Source organism: Clytia hemisphaerica, unplaced genomic scaffold, assembly GCF_902728285.1.
Source record: "Clytia hemisphaerica strain Z4C2 unplaced genomic scaffold, Clytia hemisphaerica genome assembly, whole genome shotgun sequence".
NCBI lineage: Eukaryota > Metazoa > Cnidaria > Hydrozoa > Leptothecata > Clytiidae > Clytia > Clytia hemisphaerica.
The window spans coordinates 1,328,863-1,342,464 of NW_027103621.1; the positions used below are offsets into that span (position 1 = coordinate 1,328,863).

The 13,602-nt window shown below is 35.5% G+C and overlaps 1 protein-coding gene across 1 annotated transcript in view; it reads right to left on the reverse strand.

Moving 5' to 3' along the window:
- The window catches only part of LOC136802323 (probable E3 ubiquitin-protein ligase HECTD2), a 32,144-nt gene extending 31,578 nt beyond the window's left edge, over positions 1 to 566 (reverse strand). Inside the window, exon 1 of the mRNA XM_067059039.1 lies at positions 238 to 566. Within this exon, the coding sequence (XP_066915140.1) occupies positions 238 to 393 (156 nt within the window). The 5' untranslated portion in view covers positions 394 to 566. The remainder of the gene's footprint in view (positions 1 to 237) is intronic.
- Positions 567 to 13,602: the final 13,036 nt, after the last annotated feature.

Below are 13,602 nucleotides of genomic sequence, written 5' to 3' on the forward strand. Positions count from 1 at the left end.
CCTAAGATTGATAAGTGCTATGACCTTGAAATTTCAAGCAGTGGTAGATATGGATAATCGAAGATGATTTACAAAATTTTACCATTTTTGACTATAAATCACAAGTTAACTTCTAAACTTAAATAAAAGAATTCGACTTTAGCAATCAAATCATTTAATGATAAAAAAGTGTCAGAAAATGAAGCTATTTACAGGCAAAAAAACCTGACAACATTGTGTAAGGTTAGTGATCCTTACCGGATTTGAAACAGACTCTTCTTGAATAAAATCATCATTCTTTACATTTTTCTGGTTATTTTTCAATGAAAATACTACAGAGCAAGACACATCATTTAGAGTGAAAACTGGATTCTTGACTGCTGAATATTTGCTGGAACGAAATCTAAAAGCCATTCCTTTCAAATAAGTTCCTTGTAGTAATGACTCCAGTGTTATAAGTTATCAAGGATTTTTTCACATTTTATGTTTTAGTCAAAACGTTCTATTATTCAATCATTTCACATGTATGACATCTTTAGTTCAGCTAAAAATTCCTCTCAATCCTGAAAGCAGTACTCATAAAGCGTGATAGATAGATTCCAAACTTTAATTCTATATTATTGTAAAGGAAGAACATTAAAATTAAAATTTAAACAAAGCAGTTTTCTAAAGAGAGAATGAAATATAGAACAGCAGGCAACTTGACTTTCATAAAAAAGCAAGAACAGTTTTCAAAAAATATATATCCAAAATAATTTTTCCTTTCTCCTATATTTTCATTTGTTTCTGTGAATTTTTGATATTTCAACTGTGACAATACTCTACTATACAAAAGCATGAAATCAGGATTATATCAGCATCAAAATTCTGACCACAGCTAACAGTGGAGCTATTGCTAAAGATTAGCAATATATATCAACTCTAACCTGCAAAATACTCAATAATGTACCATGACATTGCATGCCTGAAATTGTGATTGTGCTTATTCTGATACCTAATCATAAAATAACCCCAAAATCATGAAAAAATACAATGTGTAAAAGTTTGAAAAAATTTGAAATAAATACAAATAAGACAAATTCAATTAAGACCAAATGTAAAGAAAGTCTATTAACAGGTTTGAAGTCAATAAAAATGAGCCATTTCCCTAAGGGAGTTAGGAAAGGTGACAGAGATTGAGAAAATCTATTTACAGACAATTTGAAATAAAATTGGCAAGAACAATCAATCACCACTTGGACATGAAAGTTACATCGAAACCTGTTCAAATTCATTCAAATCAGAAGACTTGCCATGAAATTTTGAGGAGCAAGATTATCACTCTTATTGTTAACCGGTTACTTTTTCGAAGCAGGCTACACCACTTTTTTGTGGTTCTTTTTGCATGACGACGGGCCTACACTTCACAGAGTTGCCCCTCGTTAGGAAAATTCATTGTGACATCAGTTTTTTCAAAGGAAAATGAACAATGCGTTGACATCATTTGTCACATCTTTCATTTTTGACTTATAAAATTAAAACAATTTTTGATCTTTTTTCGCTTGGATTTTTTTTCACTTTTTCACTATTTTTCTGGATGAAGCGCAAAAAATCAATCAAAGCTGAAGGAAACTGTTAACAAATACAATAATGACTGTTGCAAGCTTGGTTGTTACTCTTGACCTCGAGCAATATTTCTCTGTACAGCTCTCACAAGCTGGTCATTATTGTATTAAAGTAACTCTCTACTTATAATGATCAATGACCCGCAAATGAATGATCAAAATACCCAGATGCCTGCTCTTTAAAACGCACCTGTCAACCTGTAACCTGCTTTATACTTATATTCAGGTGAGTTGCGGGAGGCTCCTAGGCCCATCCTTACTATTGTAGACACTTTTGATGAATACCTCATCAACACCTTGGTTTGACTGTCCAATTCCCCTGTATGACATTGGTTAATGACCTGTGTGAAGATTTGTTCTGCAACTAAGATTAATAAAGATAACCACAGTAACCACAGGTACCACTAGCCTATGAATTATCAATCTCGTCTTTAATACCAAGTTAGGAATTTCCGAATGTAAAAAGAAATTTCATTTGCATTGCTGTTCATCTGCATTGCTGTTCATCTTTGTAACGTCAGATTTTTAATGACATATCTCATTTTGAGTTTCATCAGCCCACTGCAGGGTATTCTCTTGCTTCCATTAAAGGAGAACCTATCGGTCTAATGAATAAGAAGTTTCCCTACAGCATTTGTATCCAGGCAACAGCAGTCCTATAAAAGGCAAATCAATACACCTTTGAGCCCCTAGCAGGGTTCGCTTTTAGGGGACGGGTAATAAATTTACAAGGAAGATTTGTTCTTGTTGACACAGCATTTTTGGGCTACAACTAAATAAAACCAACAAAATTCCCTCCAAAAATCTAGAGACATTTTTGATTCTATTGGGTGGAGTTCAAACTATTTGAACCATTCGAATAGCTTAACTACCTTATTGGAACTAATTTTTGCGGGAATTAATTTTAGCATTTTTCGCAGCTTTAGAAATTTGAATCCACGAAATACAATTTTTCCGATTTCATCCAAAAATTGGGAAAAAATGTCAAAAAAAGGGCAAAACCAGGGAGGGTCATGCAGTTACTATCCGACACTATTACAATTACTACCGTGGTGGTCTAAATTTTCAAAATTTGAAAAACAGTTACTACCCAAAGGTAGTAACTGTAGTTGAGGGCGGTACCAAATTCAAGTCTGAAGAAAAACAGTTACTACCCATAGGCAGTAACTGTAGTTGCGGGTGGTACCCTTTCTCAAATTTGATGAAATTGATTACTACACAAAGTACTTTTTTCACTCTAAATTGCCTGATTTTAGCCCATATACCCTATTTTGGCGTTTTCAGATGTACAATTTCTACCCCCTGGAAATTCCCCACTGTTTATTAGGAGGGAACTGACTGTTTCTTTAGGGGAGTATCCATCTTCTGATATTTGTAAACACTTCTCTTTTTGGATTTTGAAATCAAATATTTTCAAAGCATTCGAAATGTTTCAACACTAAAATTGAATGCAGTTTTAGGCTCTATTTAAATCAAGCTTTAACTTTCATAAAGAAGATAACTAGGAAGTAAAGGTAAAAATCATTTTAAAAGAGGCTATTGGTATTTTTAAGTTTTGCCTGTAATCTGCTGGGCTGGGCGTGCCCCAAGCTCCAATCTTCCACAGGCAAAAATTAAAAAATATTAATTTTTTATCAATATACTTTCTTTAAATGATTTTGAAACTTTTTCGTAGTAATATTTTTTGTTCCCTGGAAGGTTTTCTCTCGAATGAGCCAAAAAATTTAGAATTTTGACAATTTTTCATTTTTCGATGACGTCATCATTTATGACGTCATTATGCCTTATTTCCTTAATATCTTGAGATATATGCATTTCCAGTTATAGGTTGTGACCTTTTTCTTTACCAGTTTTCCATGCTCTTTCGAATGGAACAAAAAATTTTCTGAATTTGACGACTTTAATTTTTTGTTGCTATGGTAACCAATGACATCATTTTCCATGGCAACAGAGGTGTTAGAATTTTGTAACCCAAAATTTTCTTGGTCCTTGAGGGGTCAGGGCATCAGATCAAAAGTTAGTTTGCTTGTAACAAACCTGTGCACACAAGAATACATAAGCCCCTGCACTACTGTTCTGCTAGCCTGGATATTCAGACCGTAAACTATTTCATCATCTAGTTTTTTTTAATATCTTGTCTCTGGTTTACGGTCTGGTCCAAGTAACTCGTCTGCAGGGATATCTGTCCCTGCATATGCGAGTGTCTCTAGTTGGTCTGTACGCGCCCAGTCACTGAGCAGAATTTTCGATGCGCGCGCATAATTTATGGAAAAAGCTGACCTTGCAAAAAAAGATAAACAAATGAAAATGAAAGCGCAGGTTCATTTCTAAACAAAATGGCCGCTGGAAAAGAGCCTTTATAAATGTGGCTGATGTTTTGATGTAGCTTAAAGTAGTTTTGAAAGTTTTTTTGAGTTTGTAAAAGAGGTTTTATAGTAAGTTAATTATGTGTGTCTGCCTGGGTTTACAACGTTTTGATAGTCTGTCAACAAGGGTTCACTCACAGGCAGTATCAAACAAACTGTACCCAATTTTTTTAGTTGCACCAGACTCTAAAATTTTAGAAACTTTGTATGTTGAGGTAAAAGTGATTTTTTCTGAAATTTTGAGTCTGGATACCCAGGCTACTGTTCTGCCAGATTCCAGATAGTAACTTTAAAATGGGGAAATCTTGGGGTGGTTATTCATTTTTTTGTCAAGAAAACAGTTACTACCTTAGGTAGTAACTGTTAATAAAGGGTGGTTGAGATTGTTAGCATCAAAAAGACACTTACTACTCATGATGTCTTGTAGTAACTGCATGACCCCCCCCTGGCAAAACCGCTATTTTCCATCTGAGGAAAATAGTCAGTCCGCGGTAAATTTTACAACAAGAATCTTGTTGTGCGCCAGAAAGTCAAAAACAAAATTTATCTGGTATGGCGTCCTATTTTCAAACATAATCACACAACTTTATTGTCATTCCCAGTCTTACTAAAAAGAAAATTTTGAGATACAGTAGCATATTCGTCAGATTGATGTTTTCACCAATCCCTTTTTAGAGCTTCAGTGTGGTGGGCAGAAAACAATCACAATCTGATCTCAGGTTATTTATTGCTCACTTCCATGCACAAGGGTATCTTACATTTTTCACATAGCTACATAAGCACTCCTACATTTGTGTTTTCAACACTGATGTCGAAAATATTTATTTATAAATCTATGCTTACAGTGATGCTAAGGGTTGATAGGTGTATTAATTAGATTATCATTCTGACATTAAACAAATTTATAATGCTGCTGTAGTAAATCAGTTATATCAGTTTATTCAATACCCGGGGGGTTACTTAGGCAAATGGAGGGTACGGTGTGTGCCGCCCTTAAGGGTACCTTTTTTGGACTTTCAAAGTCCCGCTAAGGGTCGGAAAAATCAGAAAATCAAATTTCAGTCCCACTAAGGGTCAGAAAAATAGGAAAATTCCAACTTTTTACCCCCTGAAAGATGGAAATTTGGTCAAAATTTGTCAAATTTGTCCCGCTAAGGGTCGTAAAGTTGCCAAAATTTTCCTTGGTTTGCTCTTTTTTAGTCCCGGTATAAGGGTCCAAAGTACGAAAATCGGGTGGCACCCCCGTCAGCTCGCAACCCTAGTACCCCCCCCATAATAGACCGTGTTGACAGGCTGACACATCACATAGCAAAAATTAGGTCCCCACTGAATTTATTAAAGTCCCCCCAAAGATTTATGAATTTTTTGTTAGCCACCAGGACTTTTGACCGTATGTAGTCGTAGACACTTTCAAAAAATTGATCCAGTATAAAAAAAAGAGTTTTAATGTAAATTGCGTTCAGTTCTAAGTTTAAGATAAAATATTTTGCACATTTTCTATAAAAATATTGTGCCGCAGAGGAAAATTTTTCAGTTTCATCATCGCAATTTGAATAATTGAAGCCAACTAGTAAGCTGAATTATTTTAGCCCCCAGGTTAAGCGATGAGATTTCAGCTCCCCCAAGTACATAGGTGTACTTCCAGCCTCCTTATTTTTTGGGAAAAATTTAGGGTGTAACCCCCCCCCCCAACAGTCCAACCAGCTGACGCTATGTATGCTGACTTGAGATCACCTAAACTATTTTGAAAATAAAGTTGCCTACCCTGTTTAAATTGCTGAGAGATCGTCTGTATTCAAAATGAGTGGGCCTTTAAACAATTTCTTTATCTTTTAAACTAAGTTAAAATGTTTTGGTTTCTCCAAGTTAAAGAGTTAAAGTTCCTAACTCCTGGTAACTCGTCCAACAAATCAGCCAAAAATAAGGATGGAAATGACGCGAAAGTTTAGTATTGCTCCGCCACATGGTTAAATATTTTGATTCTGCGCGAAGTAACATCCTGCGAACCAAATTTATCGATCAAAGTATCAAAATCGGAATTTCGCTTTCTGCCCAAATAGAAAAGTGCTCTGCGATTAGGTACAATTGACCAACAAAAATGGTAGCCAAAGTAGTGACAACACGAGAAAATTTTTTAAGAAACTTCGTCGCCTTTTTTATTTTCACTTTGTTTTCCTTCAACTTTTCATCAAGAGCTGGCTGAGAAGATTTCAAACAGTCCAAGGTATACTTTTGCTGTATTCAGATTAGTTGATTTCAGTGTCAGTTAGGAACATTTGGCAAGTTCCTGTATGCAGCCAGGCAGCTGCAATTAAAACTAGCCGTATACGTATAGACCTTTTTTCAAAGAGGACGTCCTGTTGAATAATAATGTAGTCCAGCCATAAAAACAATGATAGAGCCATGCATAATTATTGTATCATGCATATTGTAATAATTATGCATGGTTTTATCATTGTTTTTCTGCTGGACTACATAATTATTCAACAGGGTGGGTGGCCTCTTTTTTGAAAAAAGGTCTATTGTATAAGGGTTGCGAAGCGATCCAGACTCCACCTCAAATTGCAAGTTGCTAGCAAAATAAGAGACATTCTAAAAATCTCTCTAAAGCTACAACACCCGCGCGTGTCGCGCCGCCCACATCGCTCTTTTCTTTCCTTCTAGTTATTCTAGTGTAAATGGTGCCTTATATTTGTGGAACGATCGAACATTTTTATTTGAATCGTCTATCGAAATCATCAAATCATATAAAAATAAAACAAAAATAAAGATGTACAAAGATGGCTTGTTGGTTCTTGGGCAGTTTCGATTTATTTTTCTTGACAAATTCGACAAATTTGATTACCTCCGTATACTTCTTTATCATAGAATATCCACTTAGTTTTGCAAGGTAAAGTTTTGTTCACTAAAAGAGCACTCCTCCCGCCCGTGCAACTTGCAAAAACCTCTCATTGATTGACCTTATTTGATACTTGATACTTGATGTTAAATAAAGTCAATGAATGATGAAGATCCTTTCTGTCACCGTTCAAACTAATTTTTTTTCCATTTAACAGCAAAATAAACATTTAAAACCGAAGAACCACTGCCTAGATTGCTTAGATGCGTGCCGTTCGCGCGGCAATTTGATCAACTTCAGATTCTAAGTCCGTGTGTCGGCTTCCGGTAATTTTTTTGCTGTTCACTGCTACGGTACACCATTTTAAAACAGCATTTTTCGCTGTCCTAGCTACCAGACCGAGAAAATTTTCGTAGCTTCAAGCCAAACAAGGTCATTTTGACGAAATCATCGGTTTGAAGATCAGTCCATCACAAACTGCCATATAAACAAAACTCAACATTCTCACAAAAGTTGTCTTTTTGATTTCCCAAACATTCGTCTAACGCGTTCATTTCAACAATAATTATGTAATTGCAATTTCGGTCAGTCTGCAATCGGCTTCAACATATACACACATGTTTTTATTTACGTGACCGAAATGCCTAGTAAAACAATCCGGGGGTAAGTGGCGAAAGAACACAGCAGATTATTGTAAAGTAAAGAAATATCTTTTGGTATTGACAATCCAATATGATATATTATATTATATTTCCCTAATTCAAAAATCAAAAATTCATTTTTCATTCGCGAAAAATAAAAATAAGAAAATAATGAATTAATATTACATACTAAGACGCCCCCGTCTTTTACTCTCGTTTAATTCCCGATCTGGGAAGGTGCAAAACGCCCGTCCCCGCCCAATATCCACCCAATCAGCTTAAATTCACTTTAATTGTCCTTTGACTTTCAAAATTAGTATTTAAGAGCATTTTCTGTAAGAATCAGGCAGGTCGAGGAAGTGATATCCTCAGATTTTGCCCATTTTTGGATATTTTGTTCAAATACATGAAAATAGATGCTAGTCAAAAATAGTGTGACATTTTTATTTCTCCAAAAAACACCAAATTTAGAATTTTGTCAATAACTTTCCAAATCTTGGTATCCTGAAATAAGATTCAGGAGGCGATAGAGCTAATGAAGACAAAGCCATGGATATAGGTATTTCCCTTATTGGAGCCAGTTTGAGGTTGACAGACCAAAAATGACCATTTCAAGGAAATGTCATCCTCAGAAAAGGGAACTAAAAAGGAAATGTAAAAAATGGGGAGAATAGCCTCCTGGATAGTTATACAAGACAAAAAGTGTAAAAGAACAAGATTTCTGTATATTACCTAATTGAGGTTGACAAAGTCGAAGTTATTAAAATGCACTGTAAACCTCAAAATTGGACTTTGAACATTACAATAAGTTTTAAGCAAGGCAAAAAAGCTAAGCAAAGATAGATTTTTAAACAAAACCCATTAAAATGAGCTGTTTTTGAGGTTGACAAGCCGCAAAAGTCTGTATTGAGTCAAAGTGGGAGAAAAGGCTTTTTGGGCTGTCAACCTCAAAAAACGCTTCAATAATCATTTGAATCCAATTCCTAGTCTTTCTGTCTTAAAAACAAATATAATTGAGGTTTACAAATGATTTAAAGAGCTTCTGGCTGTTTCCATCATTAGACACTTTACCTTGCATTGAAATAAACGTTGTTGTAAACCTCAAAACTTGCTCAAATAACAGATATTTCCTGGAAAAAGATTTTTAGATGGTCAATAATGATATTTGTAAGCCAAAGTCATCATATTGATCTACCTTTGTCAAAGTTATGCACAAAACTAATGTTAACCTCATTTTTGGAGCCATTTAATAAATGTCAACCTCAAATAACACCCTTCATAGCAATTTTCAACCCTTTGAGATAATTTCAGAGCTATAACATATCCAAAATCTAATTCAAAAGTCAACTTACAAGGTGTCAAAGAGCCCTAACAGTGTCAACCTCAGGTCATGTTAACCTCAACTTTAGCTCCCACTTCAAAAAAGCGTATCTCGAGTTAGGGTAAACCTCATAAAAAGATACTTATATGCCTAGAAAGCAAAATTATTCAGGCTAACCATACTAAAGTTTCAGTTGTCAACCTCAAACTTAGCACATTTTATGGGGCTAAATGTAAACCTCGACAAAAATGTCACAAATACCCCCTCTATTTTTGACCAGCATCAATAACATCCTATGAAAATTTTTTTGAAAGATCTTTTTTTGTTCCCAAGATATGGACCTTTAAAATTTGGGCCAATTTGCCCAAAAAAGTGCACTTTTGATAAATCTTTGACTTCAAGAGCAATTTTAGACATGATCAAGCTTAAGATTCATTTCAAAACATATTTCACTGGAAGAAATCAATGGGTTCTTTGAAAAAATTGCATTTGAGAAAATTTTCTGACCCAATGGCTAGAAATCATTGCCTGAAATCACAACATTTCTAATTTGAATAGATTTTTGAGAGCAATTAGCTGGCTGGCCACAAGTGTCACATTGATATTTTTATATTTTTCTGAAGACTTTATGGTCATCTTTAACTTTCAATTAAAATTTCCATATGACACTTAAGGCCACACCCTAAAATGGAGGTTAAACATAGCTTTTCGCTCAATTTTTAGTGTTTTCAATGAGCTTTTAAAGCCATGGCCCTAAGTTCCACCATTGAAACAAACCATTTTAGTTAGTGTTTTGGCCATATTACCCAACCCCAAAAATCAAATCCATGTGTTCTAATACCATTTTTGCACAATTTATCTTCGAAAATCTTTTTAAGTCATCAAGACTTAGCCAATTTTTCCCTTAGCAAAATGCATTGTTTTTCCCTAGCAACCAGACATCCAGCTTTATCAAAATTTTCCAAACTGTTTCCTAGTGGTTCCAGACCATGGTAAATGCCTTAGATTGCAATAGCAAAGTCTTGGACACAATTTTCATTGAATTTTAGGGCATATTAGGGTCGCAGAGACAGAAATAGCAGACCCCAACAGGTAACAAGGAAGCAACTTTGGCTGATGCTTTTTGTTAAGGGATAAATTGGCCAAGTCTTGATGACTTAAAAAGATTTTCGAAGATAAATTGTGCAAAAATGGCATGGGATCATCCCCCCCAGGAAGATGGGGGGGAATCAGATTTTGGTGCCAGGGGGGAAGTGAAAATTTCAAGCTTGATGGGGGGAGAAAGGCGAATAGGGGGTATATTCAGTCCTCTACCTAGTGGGGGGAGTAATAGGATGAATACAGACCTTCCTGGTGTGTTTGGGCATTCAGGCTTATGAGCCTGTCTTTCTTGGGATTTTGAGAGTCTTTTTTTTGCTATAGTAGCTTGCGCGAATTGAGGCAAGTCTGGATCATCACTTCGCAACCCTTATACAATACGGCTAGGGGGATTTCCCAATTAGGGGGGGAGCACGAATTTTAAAGACAGGTGGGGGGGAAAGGCCAGATGGGGGATTTTAGCTCATATTAGGGGGGACCAAAAAGCTGGAGGACGCCATGAATGGTATTAGAGCACATGGATTTGATTTTGGGATTGGGTAATATGGCCAAAACACTAACTAAAAATGGTTTGTTTCAGTGGTGGAACTTAGGGCCATGGCTTTAAAAGCTCATTGAAAACACTAAAAATTGAGCGAAAAGCTATGTTTAACCTCCATTTTAGGGTGTGGCCTTAAAAGTGTCACATGGAAATATTAATTGAAAGTTAAAGATGACCATAAAGACTTCAGAAATATATAAAAATATCAATGTGACACTTGTGGCCAAGCCAGCTAATTGCTCTCAAAATCTATTCAAAATTTGAAATGTTGTGATTTCAGGCAATGATTTCTAGCCATTGGGTTAGAAAAATTTTCTCAAAATGCAATTTTTTCAAAGAACCCATGGATTTCTTCCAGGAAAATATGTTTTGAAATGAATCTTAAGCTTGATCATGTCTAAAATTGCTCTTGAAGCCAAAGATTTATCAAAAGTGCACTTTTTTGGGCAAATTGGCCCAAATTTTAAAGGCCCATATCTTGGGAACAAAAAAAGATTTTTCAAAAAAATTTTCACAGGATGTTATTTTCATGTATCTGAACAAAATATCCAAAAATTGGAAAAATCTGAGGATATCACTTCCTCGACCTGCCTGATTCTGCCTGATTTTTACAGAAAATGGCTCTTAAAAATTATGAATTTATAATAATTACAAAAACAAAAAAATTGATACTTCATTAGTGAAATATTCAATAAATTCCAAGTTTCAATTTTCAGTGGCGTTTTTCTAGTGCTTTGTTGATCACGCAATTTTTGCGTCACACAAACTTTCTCGGGCGCTCGTAATAATTATGCATTGCCAAATTTAGTTCTCCATTATCAAGTCAGGATCGATGGTGACGTCACCTAAGCATAAAAAAGAAAGGATTTCGTCAGTTTTATGCATATATTAATTTGCGAGATATTCTATTCGCCGCGCGAGCGCACTTTTCGTAGACTAGTCGGAATACTTTCTTTTACTTGCAGGATTGATGGTAACTTTTCATCTTCGTTATTTTTAAAATGAAGCACAACCGAAAAAAAAACGAAACTTCAGAAAGTTGCGTATTTCCAGTGAGTAAACGATTCTGACAATTAACAAAATTGATGATGATAATTTTTTTTCGGTCAGGCAAATGTCTCGTATTGGGGGTTCTAGTCTTGACCCCTAAGCCTACGCGAGATTGAAGCGTTTGGGTAAACGAGACAAAACTCCAAAAAAGCAGGTGTTTTGAAGCGCTTCCGTGCGATCGAAATATCGCTGTTTGTGACGGACTGAAGATGTGATATAGCAAATTTTCGCTTGGGATAGAAGTTAAAGCTACGTGCACACAATATAGCAAAACTGCTTCGCTCATTTATTTTATAAATTTGCTTTGCAAAATCATAACAACACTCATTAAAAAGTGGCGTTGTGTCTTTTCTCACCTTTTCTAGCCTAGACAATGTAGCAAACATAGTAAGTATAAGGACACTGCGCTTTTAATTGGCTTTTTTGCGTCGGAAAAAAACTTTTTCAAACTTTCAGCAATGATTGACCAAACTGTTACAATGAAAATAAAATTATCCAGCACATTTTTTATCTTCTTACCTTTTTCATCTTCTTACCTTTTTCATCTTCATTGAAGCACTTGAAGTTTACTAAAGTTAAGCACATAAGATATTCTTATAATTATTGATATTCACTAAAACACTATTTGTTGTGCGCAGCGGTAGAGTGCATGACGTAACTTGCGCTGCAACTAACTAACTTGCCTTCTGTTGGCAGATCATTTTGGGCGTTTTGGCGTTACCACCCTCGAAGCAGCAGGCGCCTCTGTCTTTTTGCAACACTTTCCACCATTTTAAATAGCTTAACAATGGATCCAAAAGGGCGCCATAATCTTAGAAGATAATTCGTTTTGGTCTCCGGCTTTAGGAAGTAGCAATGTTTTGGATTGTTTTGATGGAAAATGGTAAGAAACTTAAGTTTACAAGTTTCATTTAGGTTTCACTGGCTGATAGAATGGCAGGATCCTGAATGGTTTCCCTAACTGGATTTGTATACCTTAAAGCCATTGACCTTTTACATAGTTATAATGTATGTTGATTCAGCAGATTGACATAAATAGAATCTTTTGTAATGAATAAAGAAAAATGTGGAGCAAGATTTTTTCTTCCTTTTATTTACAAATTTGAAAGGACTCTTTTATTAAAATTTTGCTGACGTCAGTTTCAGACGAGTCGGGTGTATATAACACCGTATAATTCCTTTAATTCCATTAATTTTTGCGCGCCTTTTTGTGCACCCTTTTATATTATTTTCGCGCAGAATCAGGTGGTTTCAGTGATAGTCTGTTACCCCCTGTGGACGACATTGATTTCCGTAACAATTTACTTTTGAAAAACTTCAGGATTTCCATAACATTTGAGAATTTTAAGGAAAAATCTTGGATTTTCCGAAACTTAGCACTTAGGGGACCCGTCCATATTCATTTGACAACCCATAACATCAAATTGACATTATCCTCTGAACCCCCCACCCCCACAGATAACGTCAAGCGATGTATACCAAAAGTTGTCGCCATTTTTTCATCAAAGTTTTCCCGTTGCAAAGTCCATACTTGGCTGGCTGTACCCTTGCGTGCATGTGGTCTTCTAACTAATGACCTTTATTTAAAAAGAAATTAAAAGCTCCACTTGGCGCTAGGTCCATGCCGTGCTTTAGGCGTACCACCTTCTTTGCCCACATGTGCGATATGGTTTGCTCGATGGCGCAAACAATGAAAATATGATGTAATGATATCATAGCGAGAACCAATGGGATTATGCGAGCAAATTTTCATGTAATTCATACACAAATATTTTTTCGACAGCTTAAAAAGTAAAGTGTAGTTGTTGGTAAAACAAATAGTCGCAATTTTCACAAAAAGGTACACCTTTGATTTCTTATAACGTCAAATCTAACTTTTGAAAAACCCTGGCCTGGGGTACGAGGTTGTTATCAGTATTGAGATTATTTAACTAAAGAAATTGGTCATTTTAATTTTCAACAATTGAGTCATTTTGCTCAGTGGCTAATTATTTGGATATTCCAGGATATTTGGAAAGGTGCCGCCTAAGTTAGAATTAGTTACACAATTCAGTTTTCATTCAACCAAATAGACAAAAAATTACCGAATAATTTTAGTGTTTGATTTGCTCCCTTGTGTTTGCTCCAAACTTAAGTCGAGCAACCACGCTGCTGCAGTGAAAT